This window comes from Artemia sp. Qi Xiang Cuo, chromosome 1, assembly GCF_049724085.1.
Source record: "Artemia sp. Qi Xiang Cuo chromosome 1, ASM4972408v1, whole genome shotgun sequence".
Lineage (NCBI taxonomy): Eukaryota > Metazoa > Arthropoda > Branchiopoda > Anostraca > Artemiidae > Artemia > Artemia sp. Qi Xiang Cuo.
Genome location: NC_142794.1, coordinates 28,612,845 through 28,637,180, shown reverse-complemented (window position 1 = coordinate 28,637,180; position 24,336 = coordinate 28,612,845). Strand labels below are relative to the sequence as shown.

General features: G+C 35.1%; 1 protein-coding gene across 1 annotated transcript in view; it reads left to right on the top strand.

Annotated features, from left to right (window-relative positions):
• Nucleotides 1–24,336, top strand: part of Tom20 (translocase of outer membrane 20) — a 60,552-nt gene that overhangs the window by 13,818 nt on the left and 22,398 nt on the right. Inside the window, exon 2 of the mRNA XM_089094338.1 lies at nt 22,992–23,083. Coding sequence (XP_088950464.1) covers nt 22,992–23,083 — 92 coding nt within the window. The remainder of the gene's footprint in view (nt 1–22,991; nt 23,084–24,336) is intronic.

Sequence of the window (24,336 nt, the reverse complement as noted above, 5' to 3'; positions counted from 1 at the left end):
TTAGATCCTCCTTTATGGAGTGGCTTTACAACCGGTTTTTCCATGCTGTGGGGCATTTGCCACTCAGTAGACAATGGTTAAACAAAAACGCAAGAGGTTCAGCTAAACACGTGGCTGTCTTCTGAAGAAAAGCATTAGAAATACCATCTATATCTGGAGTTTTATTAATGGAAAAGTCACAGAGAATTTTTAAAACCTGCTCTAAAGAAATATCAGAGTCATTGAAGGGGACTTTGTCTGCTGAAACAAATTTGGTAAAATGGGGCAGACCACATGCATGGACATCATTTGCATTTACAAAACTGACAAAAACACTTGATTATATACTTCAGCCTTTTTCTGATAATTGCTTATTAATTCACTAGTAGATGGGTTATCAAAAATGCACAAGCCATTTGAGGAATCAGTCTTGTTTCTATTAACATACTTCCAAAACTTCTTTGGACACCCTTGAATGTTAATAATGATTGACGATTTGAGTGATTCCCGGTTAACACATAGAGAACAAGTCGTGTGATTCCAAGCCCTTTTATATGCACACCATAAGTCTTCGTTTTTTTTCCAACATATACCGTCTCCATTGTTCATTTTTGTCACTAATAGCATTAAGTCAAATTTTGGCAGTCGTCTTCTTTTTCTTGAACCTTCTTTTATGTAATAATTTGGAACGAACCTATCACATGCATCTTTTATAACCTCTCGGATGAACTCAAAAGCAACATCCACCTCTGCATTCCTAGACTGAAGTTCCTCAACAATAGAAATGGAACAGATAAAGTCTTGAATTTCATTGTAACAACCCTTGCTATAATCATAATAAAGTTTAGAACCAGGGTTTAGCACTTTACTTACATTCATTGATAGAGACATAACTACATTGTCGCTTTTACCTAGAGGTGGCAGCATCTTAAGGTCTAATATGTCATCTGGAGACTTAGTGATCACCCAATCTAGTACATGAGGAGGGGAATTACTTCTGAGTCTTGTGGGAGCAACCACTTGCTGGTACAGAAAGCTATCCTGTAAGGTTTGCACAAGTTATAAAATCAAAACTATGGTCTGTCCCTGATGTAGCTTGGGATAACCAGTCAATATCGGGTGCATTGAAGAACAAGAACAAGAATTTTTGAGGAAACAGGCAAAAGATACAACAGATAACTCAGCAGGCGATCATCATTTAACATACTAAATTCATTTCTGGGTGAGCTTTGATATATGCCTACAGTCCTCACATTTTGGGATACTCCTGGCAACTTAACTTCCATGCTAATTACTTCACTTAATTCCATAGTAAACAATACATGAACTTCTGCATATTTAAATTTTGACAACAACAAAACATAGATACAAATTCCTCTTTTCTAATGCTTGTTGTACATGATATTATAGCCACTCAGACAACAGAAATGTGCTTTAGGGTTTAGGCGGTGCTTTGGAAGCACCTCAGTCATGATAACTATATCAGGTTTCTGTAAATTTACCAAAGAAAAAAGTTCATCAAGTTTGTTTGAAAGTACATCAACATTTGTATACAACACGAAAATATTATTCTTCTATTTCATGCCTGGAGGGAGATGCTTGTCCTTAATGTTACTTTGAAAAACGTTACGTTCTAACTGTCTATTTATGGCCTACTGGTTACATTGTAGGGTAAAACATTTAATATTCTATTGCAGCTGGAAGGGCTTATGCAAATGAATGTTAAATTTGAATTCAGGATGTAATTTTGACTATAGAGGTAAGTTCGAACTTTACACACCCCCCCCCCGTCTAATGTGAAAATATAGAGCCTATCCTGAATTGGTAGATATATAGGGGTGTGATAAGGTTCATTTCCAACTTAAAAGAACGTTAAATTTAGATTTGAGATGCAATTTTGACTTTATTGGTAAGTTTGTTTCTTAGCTAACTGAATAGTCTGTCAATATAAACCTTACCTGGTAGGTACAAAACTTTCAGGGATAGATCTAAATGCTGAAATATGGCATGGGAAGGTATTTTGAAGGGTAAATATTTTGCAGTTCATATTATTGATCTACAAATGAAGTGAACATACCATTAGATGCCATTTTTTATGCTCTTTCTGAATATAATAGTTGTTTTTCTTGCAAATTTAATTTTAAGCCCTTTTAGGGCCCTTAAAAATAATAATTTGATTCTATATTTTTGGATATAAAAATGGGTTGTAACATTTGTTTCAAACTTACTATTTCATTATAAATCTATTTTGTAAAAGTTGTATAATTTACAAATATTGATTTGTCAAGATTAATTTGAATAAAAAAAAATCAAAACAAATCCACCGTGTCTTTTTTTTGTTCTGTTAAGCTGTTTAAGACTGTTGTTTCACCTATATGTAAAAAATATCAAAGCAACAGAAGAAACATGATGGATAGAAATATGGAAAAAGTCTTTTGAATTTTTTTTAGCCAATTTAATCATGATGAATCAATACTTTTGGATTCTGTAACTTTAAAAAAATTATTCATAATCATATAGTAATTTTGAAACCAATGTTGCTTTTTTTATACACAAAACCTAGAAATTTTGGTCATTTTCGAGGGTTCAAAAAGGGCTTAAATTTGAATTTTCAAAAAAAGTAATTATTATATTTGTAAAATAAAGGCATCAAGTGCACTTTATTTGTATGTCAATAATATGAACTGCAAAATATTTACCTTTCAAAGTACCTACCTTCACTCCTTCTTCCTCTAGAGGCAGGGGTGTAATTTTCTATGGTGAATTGGGGGGATGTCAAATCCCCTGGCCCCTGTTTGCCCCCAGCTAAAATTTAGTTTCTTCAAAAATCTTGTCAAAACTAAGATAAGCCTGTAAAATTTCAAGCATCTGCAGAAGTGGGTCAATTTTCTTTAGTATAGCTTTACCTTTATGGTACTATATGCCTCAATATCAGTCTTCACCATCATTTTCCCTTGATTTGGGAAAATTGGCTCCAACTCTGCCCCCCCCCCTGAGGATTTGGACAAAATTTCACCACTGTCTTGAAGGCACTCACCTTTGATGATTTTTAAAAATATTTGTCTTATAAAAGTAAAACCTTGCAAATCACAATTTATGAGGTTTCAAAGATCTGCAATTATACTTTCTAAATTTAGAAAAAAAAAATTGATATGGCTTAAAAAGTCTACTCAAATATCAGAAATAGCATTTTAAAACCTAAAACCAGAGAAAAGAAAAGTGAAAATTAAGGTATAATGTTGTTTTGTCAAGATTCATTTATCTGGCAAGTAGGCAAATTTCTAAGGCTTATAAATCAGAAGAGGGGTGACGCAGTACCTTGTCAAAACCTTCCTGGAGAATGTTTTTGCCCCTGGATTCATTGCTGAAAGTTTCATTTTTCTAACAGTCTTGATTGAGAGTTAATACTGTGAACACCTCTGTTGGATGTAGTCTGGATATAGTCTCATTATACAGTAAGCCTCAATTGTGATTCCCCATGGACTTTTCATAACCAACCTTGGATTTGAACGTTTGAACTTGCATTTGAACTTGGATTATATAGTTATTTTATAGTCTAGATTATTTCCAACCAAATTCCCATGAGACTTTTTTATAATCAGTTCATCTTAAGCCTGTGATTAATTCAGTGACCTTCACCTAATAGGCGAATATTTTAAATCATTTGACTGTTTGGAATTTTGGATCAATAATTAGGATTCAGTGACCTTGACCTAATAGGCAAATAGTTCAAATCATTGATTGTTTTGAATTTTGGATGAATAATACTATTTTTATAACGAGTTCTAATTGCATAACCACTGTTGCAGCTGAATAAGTGAGAATAAAAATTTCACCAGTTGAGTTGAAGATTCTTTTGCTTTTCCAGTCACTGAATCTCGTTTTACGAACCTTCTTTCGTCTATGATATGAATTCACCCTGTACCCACTCTGTGATATGTCAAAACCAAAGAATTATTGTCCTGAATGCTGGTAACCACAAATTCTGTCCAATGCGTGTCAGGATGTGGCCACTGGTACCACGCAGGCGTTAATAAATGTTCCCAAATCGGGCTAAAGGATCACACCGGTGAATGGCTATGCATAGACTGTCATGCAAAAAAAAAAAGTAACTGAAGTCGCAAGCTTCTCAACCCCCACAAAAGCCTAGTGCAAAGAGACCTGTAAGAGGAAGCAGAATCAGCACCTCGTCATTACAAATTACTATGGGACCTAAAACTAACTCCAAGCTACCAATAGGGACTAAGCTGTCTGTAGTAAGTGTTAGACATTCTTAATTATGAATCCGAAACAATTCGTCTAAGTGAGATAATTAAGACCCTGGAAGCCAGTTTATTGGTATCTCAAGCAGAAAATCTAGAAATCCAGACAAAGCACTCAATGTTTCTGTCAGACATGGAGGAAAAGAACAATCAAATTAAAGTGTTTACAGGTCATTTGGAGGTTAAAGACTTTCTTATAGCCCGGCTGAAAGAAGAACGCTTTGTGGCTATCGAAACCCGCCCTTCTGACCCTTTGCAAACTTTCCAGGACCACGTTACCATGTCAACACAAACAGACAATGATTTTGCTGTTGCTAACCAAAATTCACCCCCTAATAATGAAGTGCAAAACATAAAATCTAGCCCAAGCATAGCCCACAACTGTGTGATCTTAACAAACGAAATGAATCCTGGTGATACGTCATTAGCTAGTGCAAGTGTACCCATTCCAACTCTTGCAGTGAAGAGTGATGTAAGAACATACAACAGTAAAACGGACAGTGCCGCTCGTAAATACAACACGCTTTGTTGGTTCTTTGAGCAAGGGTTTTGTAGACAGAAGAAAAAGTGTGGGTTTTTACTTATATGCTTAAATTTTAGATCCAAATGTTGCAACAAAAATGATTGTAGTTTTGAACACGTAAATTTGTGTAGTGTTTTAACTTGTACTTACAGAGAATGCGCTTTTGCTCTTGTCACTCCTGACTTTCGGAAAATAAGAGGGCATGCGCCAACGAGCGTGCCATTATCGCTCCCTGATGTTCGCGCTTGCCGGTGTCAGCGACAACCTTGCAAATATCAGACAAAAAATAGTTTCAAATCTATACCTAGCTTTCAATCACCAGAATTCAATCCCCAAAGCCCCCCATCCCTGAATACCCGTACTTTAGTATCCCCTTTCAGTTTTCCTCCCCCCACCTGTTCCCACCATGCCCTGGCATAACCATTTTCGAAATTTTCAGATAGCAGGCAGAACGATCCACAGGTAACACCTCCATGCTGAGTTTCTAAGACCTCAAATAGTGAGACGAATTCCACCGTAGTTCGTTGCCAACCTATTAATATACCCATAATTTGTCTGCTATCCCCCTTTTCTCTCAAGTCCAGTCCAGCCTTTTAATAGTGCCTCAAAACCATTCCCTTACCCGCAGCATCCTTCTCATAAACTTCAATCCCAAATAACTCCTTCCCAAATTGAAAAAAAAATCCCAATACCCAAATCAGTTTAAATTTCCAACTTTCCTACTTACCAATGCTGAGAACCTGAATTTTGATAAGATTACCAAACTCGAGATATGATTTTTGATCTACTAGAATTTGTTCTATTTAATACTTATATAAAATTTAATGGCAATCTATATTATCAATGTAATGGAATTCCTATGGGAGGTAGCCTAATGCCAGTCCAGTTATAGCGGACCTATTTCTAAATTATTTAGAATATGATTATATGAAGGATAAAAAGAATCCAAGTAATATAAAGTATTTGCTCTCAAATAATAAAAGATATTTAGATGACCTTCTGGTGATAAATTGTTCAAATTTTTTAGAGATTGCAATTCAAATATATCCACCAGAGTTAAAGCTGGAATCCATTAATGACGATGGCAAATATGACCATTTTCTAGATTTAGAGATTAATGTGATAACTAATAATACAATAAATTTTAAAATATACAATAAAACAGACGATTTTAATTTTGAAATAGTCAATTTTCCGTTTCCAAAAAGTAAAATTCATTTGAATATAACATATTCATTGTATTTTTCCCAACTATTTAGATGTGCAAGAATTTGTACTAATTACATTGATTTTAGAAATAGATGTATGTTACTTAGCAAGAAGCTAATCGTAAGAGGTTTTTCCGCCAATAAACTTGCTTGGCAATTTAAAAAGCTTTGTTTTAAGTATAATCAGCTTTTACATAAGTATAATAAAAGTTATCAAGATATCTTGAATGATATTTTACGGTAACTTGTTGACGGAATTGGTTTATCTTCCCGGTTGTTGAGGGTTGGATTGCGACACCTGTGGTAAAGATTATGGTGGAATATTCGGAATTTAATTCTTAGAATTTGAGTGAAAGTGAAATTGTTCTGGGTGGAGGACTAGTGTTATTTATTTGTTTGTATTTAAATCGGTTGAAGTTCGGCTCTCAGTGTTATTTGAAGGTCGGTTAAGAATGTTTGAAAAAAATTTTTCTGGGGTATATATTTTTATTTTTTGGATGTTTTGGGTTTTGTTTATGTTTATTCCATTGGTTGCACTATATAGGGGTATGCCAGATTATGGCATGGCACGCTCAATTGCCTGGGTAATGAAATTTAAGCGCCGAAACCCATTTAGGCAATGAGTTTTCATCTGACGAGCCCCAATATATGGTGATCACCTTGGGAATATAATGTTTTTGTAGATTTAAGGTGCTATAGCTTGTTTTTGGAACATAGACGTATGCTTATTGATGCTGATTTTGCTCTATTTTGGACTTGATTTTCGGACTGTCGGATTGGTTATACTGTTTTGTCCTGGGGAACTGGATGGATGAGTAGGGTCTAGACCTTGTTCAAGTGCTCATTTATTTCAGTTACTAAAGTAGGAAGGCAGTTTTTTTTTTTTTTTTTTTTTTTTTTTTTTTCCAGGTGATTACCGTAATACACTATATTGAAAATACAAGATTCTTTCCTTCTAAATATGATTCGGGCATAAATTAAACGTATATTAATTGAGTTCAAATATCGCTTCCAAGAGTCTAAATTCTTAATCAGCAAAAAGAGAAATTGCATTCTAGCTTAAGTCAAACAACGACGCTAGTCGTTCGAATTTTGCTAAGATGATTAGTAGCAAAAAATGCTATGTGTGATACTTCTAAAGATGTTTAAATGGCAAAAAAACCGTGTAAACGCCTGAATCATCTGAAATATCTTAAAAAAATTATTGGACGAGGATTCACGTCCTTGGGCTACGTGAGCCAATGGCAAGCCAGTCCTTACAGCGCAGGACGAAAGAACTGCGTTTGGTAGTAGGGTAGATGTGCTTTATAAGATTATTCGTGAAACAGATTTGAGAAGATCCATTGCGATAGAAGTCTTAAACTCTTTCATCTCGGTCACCATTATTGTCATTTGAAGTGACCTATTGCTGTGCATCTAAATATGTAAGTCAATAAATCTATTGCATTTTTTATCTGTGTTTGTTTCATTTTATATGTCTGAATCTAGTCTGATAATAGATAGTTAGTTCGTACGTCTCCAAGGTAAACGCTCCAAGAAAATTTTTCTATCGCTACAAATGGTGCGAGTCGGAAATCGGAAAAAAACTTGCGAACTAATTAGGCTATGAAACTTTGTAATTTGAATTTAATTATCGGGAACGATACAGACATATAAAAAAGTGATTTGGCCTATTGCCGCTAAGCTACGATAGGAAAACCCTTATATCTCATAGGAGATAGTAGCATCCCCCAAAATAGATTAAGTAAAAATAAAATTATTTTCAATTAATTCAAAAACATGGAAGAACTCAGTGAGTTATTAATAGTGCAAAAGTTAGTCGCAAAAAATATAAAGATAGCAAAATCTATACCAGAGTACAATGGTCAGTCAGATATGACGAATTTAATATCCAATTGACCCAGTTTGTACAACTAACAAAAAACAGACGTTGTAGCATTAAAAGACATGCTCCTACTACGATTAAAAGGCCAGGCCTTAACTTTTCTAAAACAGATCGAACAGACCATAGGCAATAACGCCAACTTGCCAATAAATACGGTTGACGACTTGTTAAAAGCATTCAAAGAGAGATTTATAGAAACCAGTTCAATAAATAAATTAAAACACGGAGCGGTGAACTTTGATTTTTCAAAGAATATACGAGAATACCTGGATAATATACGCATTTTTGTAGAAGCAAAATACGGAAGTAGTTCGGGGCAACTGTGTGAAAAAGTCATAATAAATATCTTTTTACAAGGGCTTCCCCCAAAACTATATAGGGTGGTAGTATCCAAAAATATTCAGACGCTGGATCTTGCAGTTCAGGAGGTAGAGTGATTAATCGAAGTTGATAAAATGGTTGCTAATCATAGTAAAGCAAAAATAAATAGCCTAGGTGACTCAAACGCGAACCTAATCTTCAAGGGCGATCAGGCATCCCCCAATTTCCTTTCAAGGGATAACTCCCCAGTGCCACAAAGAAATAAAACGCCAGAACCCCCTAGGCAGGAAACAGTACGTTTTCAGCCTATTAAACAAGCTAATTACGGAAATAACCCTACAATAATAAGGTGCTATAATTGTAATCGTGTTGGCCATATCGCCAGAGAGTACCATTATGTCACCAATCCCATACCAAGAAATGTTGTCGGTAACACGCAAAATTACGGCAACCATTTGTTCAGAAGAACAAATTTTAGCACCGGTCGTGCAATAGGCTATAGCCAGGGGGGATTGCGCCAATCAATACCTTATATTGCATACCAACCAAATTTTTATAACCCTCCCCCCAACCGACAAATTAATTACCGATTTGAAAACCCAAATACCCGCCAAAGCCAATATAATGCAAGAATGCCATATAGAAATCACGAAAATTTTCCGATAGGAAATGAAAATTTTGCAAGCCAACGGCATTGGTAGGTAACACCAGCAAAGAAAACTGACACGACACATCAACGGTACCATAAAAGTAACGTGAGGACACAGACAGAAGTAAATCAATTGAATATACCTAAGAAACATAACACGTCCGAATACTTATTACAGGCACCGACAAGTGAAAAAAATCCTCAGGGAAACGTTTCAGGCCCCTCAGAAATATAAATTGGACCAGAGGGTTCCAGAAATATTTAATAGGTCTAAGACAATATTAGTACCTTCTTGTAGTGATATTATTAACAAGTTATATATTTAATGATTTTTGTGTAGAAAACGTTTACTTTACGGCCTTAGTGGACAGCTGAGCTACGGTAAATATAATGAATTCAGGCGTACTTAACATCTTGCCTCCGCACATTAAACAACAGAGGAACCCTAATAATCCCAATTTAACAAGTGTTACAGGTCATAAGTTAAATGCAAAAGGGTCAATTTGCCTAAACTTAAAAAGAGACAATAGAACGTTCGTGACAAATTTTATTATATTTGACAATTTCCCATATGAGGCTATTATAGACGAAAATTTTCTAAGGTCTAACAGAATACTATTAGACGTGGCTAATGAGAGACTTTTCTACCCAGCTAAGGTAGGGGAAGACATTTCTACCTTAAGAAATCGTAACAGAGGTTACGAAGACAACATAACAGTAAACAAAATTTCTAGTGGTATAATATCGAAGTATTATGAACCTCATGTCTCGCAAAGACATAGCGTAATTAGAAATTTGTTCAATTACCCTGAGAGATATCGCAGAAATGAAGTATATTTAAATAATAACAGTATTGAATCTGCGAAAATAAAAATAGGAGATATGCGACAGTATAGATCAAACGAAATTAAGAAAATAGCGGAATTATGGAAGAACATAGTAAAACCCAACGTGACGCCACAAGATGCCGCAATGGCGCAGCATAGCGCCAGTATGAATTTAATAAACAATGAAAATGAAGAGAAATATTACGGATTTGCGATAAGGAAAACAAAAGCCCCTCCCAAAACGATGCAAAAAATTCAAATATGACAGATGATCGAACCAGCGACTAGCAAATCAGAAAGATGGTTTGCGACACCGTCTGAAATACCCGAAAACCTGCTATGCGAGGAACAGATTATATCTTATGACAAAGGGGAAGGTTTTATTTGGGTAACCAATAACCATGAAAATGATACAATTACAATTAAAAAGGGGACGTGTTTAGTCCAAATCCAGGTTTTAACGGAAAATGATTTAAATACATGGGAAAACTCTAAACGAAATCTATAAAACTGCAATGAAACTATAAATACTAAATCCCTCCTAACCAAATTGTGGTTCTAAAGCAAATTTGAAATCGATCAAATGAGGTACGTTTTCATTAAGAAAAAATCGGCCAAATTACTATGGGATTTCTGGGTTGATTTTTTTGCATCTGAAAAAGATGTAGGATTGATACCGTTTTACGACTATTCAATTTTAACGACTCGCAATCCCGTAGCAAAACAGCCATATCGTGTGCCATATAAGCACAAAGAGTGGTTAAAAAATAAAATCCATGAATTAGAAAAAAAAGAAATTATACGCCCAAGTTTAAGTCCGTATAGTGCACCAGTGATCTTAGTACCAAAAAAGAATGAAGATCTTAGTCTTTTAATAGAGTATAGAGCCCTCAACAAGCAATAAGTTAGCGACAAATTTCCTCTACCAAGAATAGAGAAAACTCTTAACTCAATTTCAAGCAAAAACTAAATTTATAATTCTTTTGACCTTAATCAAGGCTACCACCAAGTGCTAATAGCCGAAAAGGATGTCCATAAAACTGCATTTTCAGCATCCGAATATGGTTCTTATGAATACTTAAGGGTACCATTTGGGCTTAAAACAAGTTCAAGCGCGCTATGTAGACCCCTATTGCACCTGTTAAGAGGATTAAAGAATATAATTCATTTTGTTGATGATATTATATGCGTGGGGGAAAACACTGAACAACACTTAGCAACGTTAGCTAAGGTGTTCGAGAAGTTCAGACAAGGCAATTTAAAATGCCGGCCTGAGAAAGTAAATTTATTTCAACCTAAAATTAAATTTTTAGGAGCTGTAGTAACCGAGGGAGAGATATCCCCAGACCCTGATAAAATAAAATGTGTTGAAAACCTGAAGCCCCCCAGGACCATGAAATAATTAAGTGAAGTTTCAGGCCTTATTGGACATTTTAGGAAAGTCGTAAATAATTATACCAAAGTTATGAACCACATTCCATAATTAGGGAGGAAGCCCTCCCATAATACTTTCTGGACTCAGGACGCTCAAACGTTCCTAATCCGTTTAAGAAAGGCCCTCCCTTCCTAACCAGTATTATCACTCCCTGATTTCGAAAACGGAAGATTTGTGGTTACAACGGATGCTAGTTCAAAAGGCATTGGCGCAATTCCTTCACAAATAATCCCGGTAGAAAACCCCAATCCCCTTGAGAGAACGCCTAAACAAAAACAAATAGAAAAAGTTATATTCTATTCAAGTAAAACTTTATTAAAAGGTGAAAGTAGTTTTTCAGCCATAAACTTAGTATCAATATCTATTATCTACCGCTTTGACAACCTTGGAAATTTTTCAATTGGTAGAAAAATTATACTACGATCAAACCATAAAAGCTTGCAGTACCTGCGCACATTTAAAAACCCCACGGGCATTCTAGCTAGATGGATTATGAAAATCCAAGACCTAGATTACGAATTTGAACATTTAAAGGGAAAACAAAACGCAGCTTGCGACTTTTTAAGTAGATACCCAGAAAATATTCCATTGGAAGCTGAAGAAAATGAAGTTAACGCCATAATTGCTAAGAGCAAACATGGATATAAGAAAAACAAAGTCAAGGACGCAGTAAAAGAAAATAAGATTAACTATTATCCCTTGTCTTTGGAAAATATAAAAAGAAAGCAAAAAAAGGACGAAATGTGTGTAGCACTAATTGATTATTTTGTGAATGATGATGCGTTACCGGATAAATTCAAAACTCTTAGAAAAGAGATAGATAATTTTTACTATGATCTTGATGAAGAAATACTGTGTAGAATTGTGACCGCCGAGACAAACAGAAACCAAACTCAATAATACCTGTATTACCACAAAACTTGATAGGGCCTGCATTTGAATATTTTCATTCGGACACAGGTGGACATTTAGGAGTTATGAAAACATTCCATAAGTTAAAACAATACTTTTACGTACAATCTGCACTGACAAAACTTAAAAAATTTGTAAATACATGCAAAGCATATAACTTGAGAAAATTCCCCCCAGCCGATCGAAATCCTCCAATGGGAAGGGTCCCGGTAGCAAAGTACCCCTTCGATATTATCTCATTTGACCTATACGGGACAAGTGGAGGCTTACCTGTTTCTAGCAGAGGTAATGCTTGTATTCTTTCGGTTATAGATCATTTTTCCGGATTTATTTTTGTAAAAGCATTAAAAAATCAAGGTGTTTATGCCACAAGTAAGGCATTAGCAAAATTATTTTTACAATTTGGCATTCCTAATAAAATTTTGAGTGACAACGGGAGCAATTTTGTTTCGAAAGTAACAAAAGATTTAATCAGTTTTCTAAATATAGAGAAAATGGTGACAGCGCCGTCTTATCCCCAAGCTAATGGCAAAATAGAAAACAGGCATAAAATATTTTCGAACGTACTAAGTATTTATACGAAAGACAATAGGAGCGACTGGGATAAATTCTAACCCTATTTAACTAACGTAATCAACACTACTTATTCCGAAACAACCAGAGACAATCCATTTTATTTACTTTTTGGTCGAGATTTTAGAATACCGTATAATGAGATTATTGAATCTCGGCAGTGTTATAATAGCTCGGAAGAATACAAACAAGAATTCATAAATAGGATGAGGAAAACTTATAAAATAGTCAGACAAGAGTTGGAAAAATGTAAAATACACCAAGAGCTTAGAAACCAACCCAAAGTCAAGGGGAGTATAAGTTTCAAAGTAGGAGACTTCGTTTACCTAAAGAACGAGGCAAAAATGGAAGGAAAAAAACTTTCCAACAAATATTTTGGACCGTACAGAATAGTCAAAAAGTATGATAACGAATATACTTTTAAAATTGAAAACCCCGATAGTGGAAGAACTTACAAGGCGCATGTTAGCCGAATAAAAAGAGCCAAATTTCCAGAGAGATGGGTATCACATCCCTCTTCTACTGATTCGTCAGATGCAGAAAATGAGCCCCCTAGATCAAGATTGGCAGAGCTAAAACCCTTTAATTTCAAGTAAGACTATTTCGAGAACGACAGTGACCAGGAAAATTTTGAATAATTTTTAGCAATGTAAAATCTACTCGTTCCAGAGAAAAAACCCCTAATAACAGCAAGAATAAGAACGCAAAAAAACCCAAAAAGTTATTCATCGGCGAGTGCAGGAGATTTATATTATACAATATATCCATAGACCCAATTCTTCCCCGATAAAATTTCGACCCCTTGTCCCCCCAAAAGATTTCCAGACGATATGGTTTCCACTGCAACACCAATAGAAAGGCCCCTGTCTTTACAGAAAGAATTAAACAGAGCCGTAGAAACCCCCGGTATTGCTGTAAAGAAAACTCCTCTCAAAGATTTAATTAAAACAAACCTGCGAGAAGCTACGTATTTCATTAATTTCCCCATAAAAAAGAGTCAAAGTACACTGCCCGAAAATAAAACTCCCAAGGATGACCAGCAAGATCAATATGATGATATAACGGTGTCCATGGTCAAACCTAAAAAGTGGACTTCGTGGAGGGAATCCTTCGCGCAAAGAATGCCCCATCCCCCCGAGGACATGGCATTCAAACAATAGAGGAACCCCGCAAAAACTTTTGATTCCTCCCAAAGCTCTCAAGAATCTTTCAAATCTCCCGAGTTGAAAACTCAAGGCGAGGACTTAGGGAATAAACCTTCGACTTCCAAAGGAGTAGAAATTTATGAAGGAAGGGCAGGTGACACCTTAAAAAGTGCCACCTCTACAAGTTCTAATCCGGATTTGTTGGAAACCAGTTCCAAAGAGTCTGATGGCGAATCAGACCATATAGGAGCTAAAGAAATAGGGAAATCAAAACCGACCTCTGCAGCCGCACACGGGAAACAAACGAAATTAAAAGGGCAAGAATTTTTTAAAAAACAAGACAAAAAGTTTTACCTAATTTCGCTAGAAAAACCCAAAAAGAAAAAACCGCAAGAAACCGCGAAGAAAATAACGACGCAGTCAGGTAGAACGGTTAAACAACCTGACAGATGGAAATATCCCTAATTAATGTAAAGACAAATTAGAAATATAATAAATTTAACACCATAATAAATTCAAAAGTGTGCAAATAAAGTTAGCCAAGTCAATATTAATGAAAAAAAAATAAAATAATACGAGTAATGTCAAAACACTGGTGATCAGGAGAGAATGGTTGGAACAGAAAATAACCAAAGGTAGGAAGATCGTGGTCGACTAAGAACGACAACTGGCGTTGGACCACGTCTTGTGGGAAGCTTGGAGAGGAACTCAAGGCCCATGATTGTTTTTTGTAGTTTTTTTTGTGTAAACGATCGTAGAAAGGGATATTTCTCAGTCCTTCAAGTGTAAGAAATTAGTATTTTTATGCCAATCAGGGCCAGTCAAAGCAATACTTAAAGGTTGAATAGAAACTTCAGTGAGCTAAATTTTCGTTTTTGGATCTGAATGCTTTGAAAGAGAAACAGAGTTTACTTTCTTATAGATCCGAGGCGAAAAAAAAAGAGAAAAGCGTTTTAATTTCATTATATTATACCTATGACGTATGCTGTCCTACAGCTCTGTGTTAAACATTACTTCCAAAGAGATACAGAGACATTAATGTCTTTAGCTCCTTGGCAAAAATTTAATTTCATTAGTTTATATCTATGACGTATACAATAACAGAGAGATCACTGTTCTATAGTTCTGTGACAAAAATGTTCTTTAATTTCATTGGTTTATCTATGACATATCTTGTGCTCTAATTTTTGTGACATATTTTCGCAAGTCAGTCACGTTATATCTTACCTATACTGACTCAGCTCTCCCTTGGATTTTCTATGAAAAATCTACCTATGCCCTAGCTAAGATGGATAGTATCCAAAACAAGATATTACCAGTACAAAAACGCCGAATTAAATGAAATATTTTATCTTAGTGCAGATTATAATTATTTTGGGCCTACACATTGCTCATTCATGTGTTTCTTACTGGAGAAATATATGTACCTATAGTTGGCTATTGGTACATTTATATGGAGAGTTTCACAAAAGTTGTTGAGCTATATCTCAATAATAATATTCAAAGTTTTAAAACCATTTTATCAGTTAAGATACGTGGATTCAAATCCTGTGTGTGTCCAGTGGTGACTAAGTAAAACCCACAAGGAATTCCCCATTAATGTGAAGGTGTTTCTCGCGTAACAGATTCTAATAAGACTTTAATATCATATTTATTTATTTAGTGCAAACAATAGCCTTCTAAAAAGATACTGATGTCAGTTCTTCATTACGTTTATATTGTTTGCCAAGCATCAACTGGAATCTACGCGGGCAAGCTTGGAATCCTGCATCTAATGACCTTATTCGAAAGGCGAATATGAGGCACCAATGTTGACTTGTAATTACGGAAAATCCAAGAGAAGAACACGGGGAAACAAAGAAGAACACCTCTGCATTTCAGCTGAGGTTACACCCGGAACCCCATGAGAACATCTAAGCCAAGAAATAGGGAAGACATTAGAAAACGAATGGGTAGAGAGGTCTCCACTCGTCCTTTTTATGTCTTGTTCCCCCATTGTAGTATCGTTTGCGTAAAACCGTGTGGTTATGACGCTGCTTATGCGTTTCTTATACAGCACGGACTTGCGTGAACAATGCAGGCATGAAATAAGTTGTAAAATTAGACCTCAAACTTAATAATGTAGGGTAAATTCTGTTTATTTAATATCAATATCTCCATTCTCAAAACAAAGTTGAAGACTTCTCTATTTTAAATTTTTAGATTTCCATTATGAGTACTAATATTAGTGTATTTATTTAATTCTGTGTCATAACTTAGAGATTAATGTACCCAATCAATACGTGACTTATTTGTACTATGAGTATTTACTTCAAAGAACGTGTGATTCTGCCTCGTTATTTTTATTACAGGAAATAAATGGCAAATTGGTTATTGAGCATTACAATGAGCTGCCCAGTGCAGATACAACCTAGTAGCATCTATTTTCATCATATCTCAACCAACGAAGAGTACTCACCATAGACTCCAGGCAATTTTCATCCCAGCTTCGTCTACGAAAACAACAGTTACCTTCGATCGTCATTTCTTCCACCATGAACCATATTACGTATCAGGTAACACTATATTTAAACCCCTGTATCAAGCACTTTAGCGAATTATATAATCACATTGATTCTGATAAACCCATCGATAAATACAATATAAATTATATTTGACGATGTTTTAAGTTAAATGACGATTAAAGCCTTTTGAAGATATTTGAAGCTGAAGTTAGAGACAATTTGAAGTTTAATTCTGAGAACCCCATCGATCAATACATGATAAACGATATTCAACGATATTTGAAGTTAAATGATACTTAAAGACATTTGAAGATATTTGAAGCTGAAGTTAGAGACAATTTGAAGTTTAATTCTGAGAACCCCATCGATCAATACAAGATAACCGATATTTAACGACATTTGAATTTAAACGATATTTGAAACTGTTTGAAGTTCAAGTTAAAGACAATATATTAAAAGAGTCACTATAGTATGACGACAACCCGTTTCAAATCCAAACTTCAATTACCCCGGGATTAACCGAGAAATCACCACAAAGGCTAATCGGCGCAAGCCATGAGCTAACAATTTTATAAAAGGCACAAATGAACAATTTTAGCGCGAGAATACATTCTCTATGTGCCTCAAGATATCCTAAACAATCATATGCTGAGAAGAAATACGCCAACACCTATAGTGGGAAGCATCATTTCCCAGTTGACTATTAGAGAAAACTTGTCGTGTAAAGACAACTAGGCTCGAATTGTTCCATGAAGAATCCATAACGTAAATGCTTCAAAATTTCTACCACGACAAAAAGAGTGAAGGACAATTATTTACAAAAGAAGGTTGTAGTACACTAAGGACTCTAAGGTGATGAATAAATGTGAATCTACATGTGTTACTTCCTAATAACTTGGAAAATTCGAAAATTCCAATAGTGAAAGTATTTTAATGTTATCAGTGAATATGATGATCCCAATATTGTATGTTATAAATCATTCATGTATGTACCACAAGTAGAATTAGGTGTAATATTATCATGTTATTCATTTAACGTAGTGTAGATAGAATGTAGTATGTCATATAGACAGCAAAATCAAAAATAAAAGGCCTTGTAAAAATTAAAAAAAAAATCTTTAGTATACCAGCTAGCCTAGAACCATGAATACTCTTAGTCCGGTAGATGAATTTTAGAAAGGGATGTAGAATAAAATAAGAAAAATAATAGAGAAAATTTTTAGCACTCCTAATGAGCAGTTACTAATGACGGGACGTCATTAATTAATGGGAAGGGTGATGTGTACCATGAGTAAAATGCGATATATTTAAAATACAAGATTCTTTCATTCTAAAGATGATTCGGGCAGAAATTAAACGTCCCCTAATTGAGTTTAAATATCGTTTCCAAGAGTCTAAATTCTTAATCAGTAAAAAGAGAAATTGCATTCTCGCTTAAGTCAAACAACGACGCTAGTCATTTGAATTTCGCCAAGATAATTAGTAGCAAAAAATTATACGTACGATACTTCTAAAGATGTTTACATGGCAAAAAACCGTGTAAATACCTGAATCATCTGAAACATCTTAAAGAAATTATTGGACGAGGATTCGCGTCCTTGGGCCACGTGAGCCAATGGCAAGCCAGTCCTTACAGCGCAGGACGAAAGAACTGCGTTTGGTAGTAGGGTAGATGTGCTTTTAAGATTATTCGTACAACAGATTTGAGAAGATTCATTGAGATAGAAACCTTAACTCTTTCATCTCGGTCACCATTATTGTCATTTGAAGTGACCTATTGCTCTGCATCTAAATATGTAAGTCAATAAATCTATTGCCTTTTTTATCTGTGTTTGTTTCATTTTATATGTCTGAATCTAGTCTGATAATAGATAATTAGTTCGTACGTCTCCAAGGTAAATGCTCCCAAAGGAATCTGACCTCCAGATAGCTCGAGAAAGAAGAGGCCACATTTGTATGTCTACATATTCCATCTTCTCCCATTAATTGAGAGCGGCGCTAGCTTAGTTGGCACAATCTCCAGCGCTATAAGCGGCGCTATTGTAGAATTTCTATCGCCACAAATATCAATCTTTTTATCGCTACACTCGGGAAAAAAGGGGGTGGTATATTATTTTTTGTCCGAGATAACCTCCAATCTAAACTCATCCCCACCCCAACTTATCAGATTATGATGAAATCTTATGGCTGAGCCTTAGACCGAAAGTACTTCCCTGCCCTTTCAATTTAATTGTAACCGCCGTCTTTTATCATTCCCCTAATCAAAGTATTGACCAGAAACGTAAATTTATACAACAATTTCTTATAAGTTCTGACTTTGTGTTATCAAAGTATCCGAACGCTAATATTTGCTTACTTGGCGATGCGAATGACCTGAGGATGGACTCCATCTGTACCTCTCTTAATATTAAATAACTGGTTAAAATATCTGCAACAAAAGGTAACACCTCTGGATGTTATTTGTTCAAACATGAGTAAGTATTACAACTCCCCGCAAGCAATGCCACCATTAAGAGGCAGTTACCACTATTGTCTTCTTTTTTCTCCCTCTTCAGCCATTGAACATTCCTTTACTACCTCCTTTGGGGTTTGCCGTCCCCTCAGTGTCACAGGCCTTTTTTCTTTTGGATCATGGCTGACTAGGGAAAGTTGGTCAGACCTTTATAATTTTAATAACATTGATGATAAAATTTTGATTTTTCACAAAAAACTAATTTGATCCTACTCATTATGTCCCCCCCCCCCCCCCAAGAAAAAAAAATCAGAAAATGCTCCAGTGATAAACCTTACATAAATAATCACATAAAAATGTTAATCTGCACGAAAATAAGCTTATTTAACAGGGGTAATTTAGCTGAAGCAAATAAATTAAGAAAGAAATTAAAAAGTCAAATTATAAAAGCTCCCCGGCTGCTATAGCTACTATAAAAATAAAATTATAAACTTGTGCCATGATAAACCAAGAATTGGTACTCTGAAATTAAAAACTTACTGGCAAGAGCAACTAAATTTTAATTTAAATGAACCTCCAAAGACCACAGCTAATGACCTCAATAAGTTTCTGGCTTCTATTGTCCAGAGTTTCTCGCCACTATCTTTTGTATTTCCAGATGTTCCTGATCCTTTTTCATTTCTCCAGTTTATGTTGTAAAAAAAAATTGGAAAACTAAAACAATCAAGCATTTGCCCTTTAGATATTCCTGTTCCTCTGATTAAAGCTTTCAATGATTAACCCTCAAAACCCTTATCCACCCTGTTTGATGAAATTACCAAATCTGGACAGTTCCCTCAATATTGGAAACAAGGCTTTATTACCCCAATTAAAAAGAAAAATGGGAAGTATGGTTTTGATGGCATTGATTGATGGCATTGATTGGTTTTGATTGAAACTTTCATTGTTAAGCTCATTGCCTCTTCTCTCTAATAGATCTCAAGCAGTTAAATATCTAAATTGTTTCTCAGATCATCTCCCCATATTTAATGGTATGTCTCACGGAACTATTCTAGGCCCTCTCCTTTTTTCTCTTATGATTACCCTTTTAACCCTTTATGACAATAGGTAGAAATTTGTTGATGACTTGACAGTTTTAGAGATATGTCATAAAAACATTTTTAGCAACCCAATGGGCATACTCCAAGATATTGCCTGTGAGGCCTCTTCCCTTGACACGACAGTTAACCCATCTAAGTCCGCAATAGTCTCAGTAAGTTTTCTTAAATCCCCTCCCCTTTTTCTTCCTCCTATTCCTTCTGAAACCTCTGTCACATCTCTTAATGTCCTTGGTGTTACAATTTCTTCCAATTTGAAATGGGATGCCCATATAAATAATATTCTATGACAAGCAAACTCCTCGCTTTCCCTCCTTAAACTTTTAAATAAATTTAGTTGCCCCCAATCACATTTACTACAAGTGCACATTTCTTTTGTGCGTCCCATATTAGAGTATGTTTGTCCTGTGTGGCACCCTTGCCTCTCAAATGAAGCAACACAAAAGATTGAAAATGTCCAAAAGAGAGCTCTAAGAATTATTTTTAAAGAGGGCAAGATACCATATTTGCTTTTGTTAAATATTTCAAAACTAGAGACCCTCGACAGAAGAAGAAATAATTTTTGCCTCCGTTTTGGTAAGTTGGCACTTATGAACCCCCGTACTGCGAACATTTTCCCTGAATACCATATACCTGATAGAAATCATCCTCCACGAACTGTGTCCCAGCCTATCCCCACCTTTTCTCCCATTCTTTGTACTACCTTGTGGTATAAGAAATCTTTTATCCCTTTTTTTACTGATATAATGTTTAATTTGTACATAAATTTTTATTTTATCTCTTACATGATAAAAGAAACAGCTCGTTTTTCTTTTTCTTTTTTCCCTATCTCTTTTTTATGCTGTTTTTTAAACATTTGTTAATGTATATATTATTGTTTTTTTCAGTTTTATCAGTTTTTATCTTTTTAACTAGTTGCCATTTTGCATTTTTTAATATAACTGACAAAGGAATCATATAGCATTCCGATATTTATTTATTTTTTTTGCATTGTTTGCCAATTTTGTTGTTGTTGTGCTTTTGTTATGATTTTCTTGTTTATTTGTTTTATTATGGACTTCGAAATTCGAATTCGGCCCTTCGGGGCTTGTGATAGTAATTTCTTGAAATAAATATATATCTATCTATCTAACATAATCCTTTTCCAAGATAGTCAAAACTGGCTTGTCTAAAATTTCACCAAACTATCTTCCAGCAATTATAAAGTACTATACTTTAAACCCTCCAGAAGGAAACACTATAATATAGGCCTGTAAACTTTGATTGATTTTATTTATGTTAAACCAATTTCAAGTGTGGAGTATGTTCAAGACCTTGGGGTTTGCTTTGGCTCAAATTTGATAAACAAGTTTCAAAAGCTACCTAAAGCCTAGGTTAAATTACCAATTATTAAGCCTAAAGTATACATTCTCTAAGTTTATCCTTCATTCAATGATGTTACTTTATATGTCTAATGTATGTCTGGTTCTTGTGTATTGCTCATCAGTATGGTATCCTCTTAATAAGAGAGACAGAGCAAGAATAAAAAAAGTGCAACAAAGGGCCATCAAACTCATACCTTGCCCTGACACATCTAACACACCACCAGAGAATGCAGAGACCACAGTTACCTAGTCTGTGGTTCCAATTAGCTTCTACAGAGTCCTATATAAGGTTTTATCTTGATCCATTTTCATTTTTTTTTTCTTGTTATATTAGTTGTTCTTTTGGTGTGTATGCTGTTGTAAAGTATATTTCACTGTTATTGTTTTTTTTTCTTTGTTGCTAAGGTTATTGTGTTTAGTGTGACATGCTTTGTTGAGCTGCATTTGGTATACCTACTTACTTAGGACCTAAAATACCTACCACTTACTAACTATATCATTGCTTAAAGTATAACAATCAACTTTACACCCCCCCCCCTAATGTCAAATGTGTATCCTGAATTGTATATAGTTTTTGTGAATTTTCTATAATCAACCTCTTTTCTTCAAAATTATATTATGCAAACAAGCATTACAACAGTAAATTCAGCATACAGGAATGTCATTGTATAGACATAATTTAGGGTATATATTTGACCATTATTGAGGAGGGGGTTTTGATACATTTTGTTTTTATGCCATAAGGAATAATATAAGTAAGTATTCAGAATATTTTAGGGTAGTTTCAAGAATTATATACTGTTCCCTCCTAAAGACCAGAAGTGCAAAAATAATACCCTCCCAGTTAGTAGTATTAACCCATTGCAGAAAGACAACAACTGCTGAATAATTATACTTTGCTAGACCTAGCCAAGGGTAATACCCCTAGTACTTGGACGGTGCATAATCTTAGAAAAACAGTCTGATTGAAGTGTAGCCTATGTTTCATAGGCATAGACAGTAAGTTATCATGGATGTGATGTAGATAGTTGAAACTGGCTGATGGTTGAGATTGGCTGACAATAATCTTGGAAAATTTTAACTTTTTTAATTTTAGTTAGGTTATTTAAAAAAAAACACAGTTTAGCTGCTCAATAGACATAATGTAAAGTACCAGCTACTGGTCAGTAAAAACGTGTTCTGGAACTAAAATAAATACTTCCCCCTTCCCCCAATTTACACCACTGCATTGAATGCTGGTTTGAAATGGATTAGATCCCAGTTTGTACCCTGTTAAACACCAATCTTCACTAATGAGGAGTTTGAGTAATAGTTTGCTATAAACTTGTGTGCTGAGTTCTGACAGCTAAAAATGGTTTAATTCAGCTTGAGACATGATTGACAAGACTATAGGGCTATTTAAAGAAACCCTTAAAACACAATTCTGAGAGCTACTTTTGAACATTCAAACACTTGTGTCCCAGCAAGTATCAAATATTAAAGTACAGGGGGAGGGGCAAAACTTGCATTAGTCCATGCAAAACTGCTTCAGAGTCCCATACAAGATAACAACCAGTTTGAGAACCAGTAAGGAGGGATTCTCAAGCTTTGGGAAAAAGTAATCCCTGCATTTCTAGGGACATATCATAATTCTTCCTGGTGGATGTTCCAAGCAGACAAAGTGTTTTTTTTATCTAAATTCTTTGTTTTTAATGGCTCAGGGGGGTTACAAAATGCAAATACCTCCTATTGCTTCTGTGCTGGTATACTATCTTTCCTTCCTTTGGGAGAGTTGCAGCACCATTTTTGTTATAGATTGGAATGTTGTGTCTCTAGTTTAAACCAAATCCCTCAATTATTGTTAATCATGTTTTAGGAAGGAAGCAGAAAAAGTCAAAAACTGGCAGTGCTACTGTGTTACCTGACTTGAAAAACCATGAGGAAGTGCAGAAATTCTTCCTTCAAGAAGTAAGTATTAAAATGATCCTTACATTACTTGAACCTGCTTTGATGTGTATAAATGATAGAGTAGTTAGGCTGGGAGTGGGGCTGATCATGAATAAAGAAGCGTGTAAGTCTTGCTTTGTTTTGGAAGATATTAATACTAGGATTCTAGATGCTCACTTTATGGCCAAAAAGCATGAGGTATCAGTCATAGTGGTATATGCTCCTGTAGAACTGACTGATGGAGACAGTAGTCAATCAGATGGAATTTCATGTACAGTTACAAGAACAACTAGACAGGATCCCAGGTAGAAATGCATTATTGATTAGGGGACTTTAACACCCAGGATGACACAAATAGGGATAGATGGTATCATAGCTTAAGTAAATTTAGTATAGGGAAGGAAAATAGCAATGGTAATTGACTGCTACAATATTGCAGGTACAATAATCTAGTCTTAACTAATACAGTATATGGTAATAAGATTACTTTTAAGTTAACATGCTATTCACATGATAGTAAGATGTCTGAACTTATTGACTATAATATTGTAAATCTAAGACTAGCAGGATCAAGGCAAGACACTAGGGTAGATAGAAGTGTTGACACAGATGCTAAAAATCAAGATCCTCAGCCAGTTGTGTCTAGGGTTAGTCTAAAGCAGGAATTTAGGAAGGGTAACTGACTTCTGTGAAATTATGGCAGTAATAGACTCTAGGCAGAGAATTTGAAAGGAGATTTCCAAGATCAGTCAGATTTGAAACTTTACACTTTAGAATTTGATGATGTAGAAAATAAATCTATCCATGGAGGAAAGGGAAAGATAAATGGTCATTTTGCCAGTTTGTGCATTTGGAAATAAAAAGTAACCCCTGTCCCAGTTCTCCCTGAAGATTGAGTACTCATTTTCCCAAATATTAACGGGTACAGTGGGTGGTCTTTTCATGCAAGACCACTTCACAGCTTCGACTTGAGCATTCCATGTGAACCTTTGATCCAAAATTAATCCTAAAATCACAGGGTTATCTTGAAGCTGAATTAATGAGCCTTTCATGTAAAGCCGTGGTGTTCGGACTTTTTATTTATTATAGAAGATCGCAGCTTTCGTTTTAATGGCTTATACTGGAAGGAAAACTATTTCTGAGAAAGCTTCTAGTTCAAATATGGCTTTTTGTAGATTAGTCTCCAATTCTTTAATTGAGTGTCTGCATTCCCAAATAGTGACATCATCTGCATACTCCCTTTTGGATATTGTGGAACTTGAAAGTCCAAATTC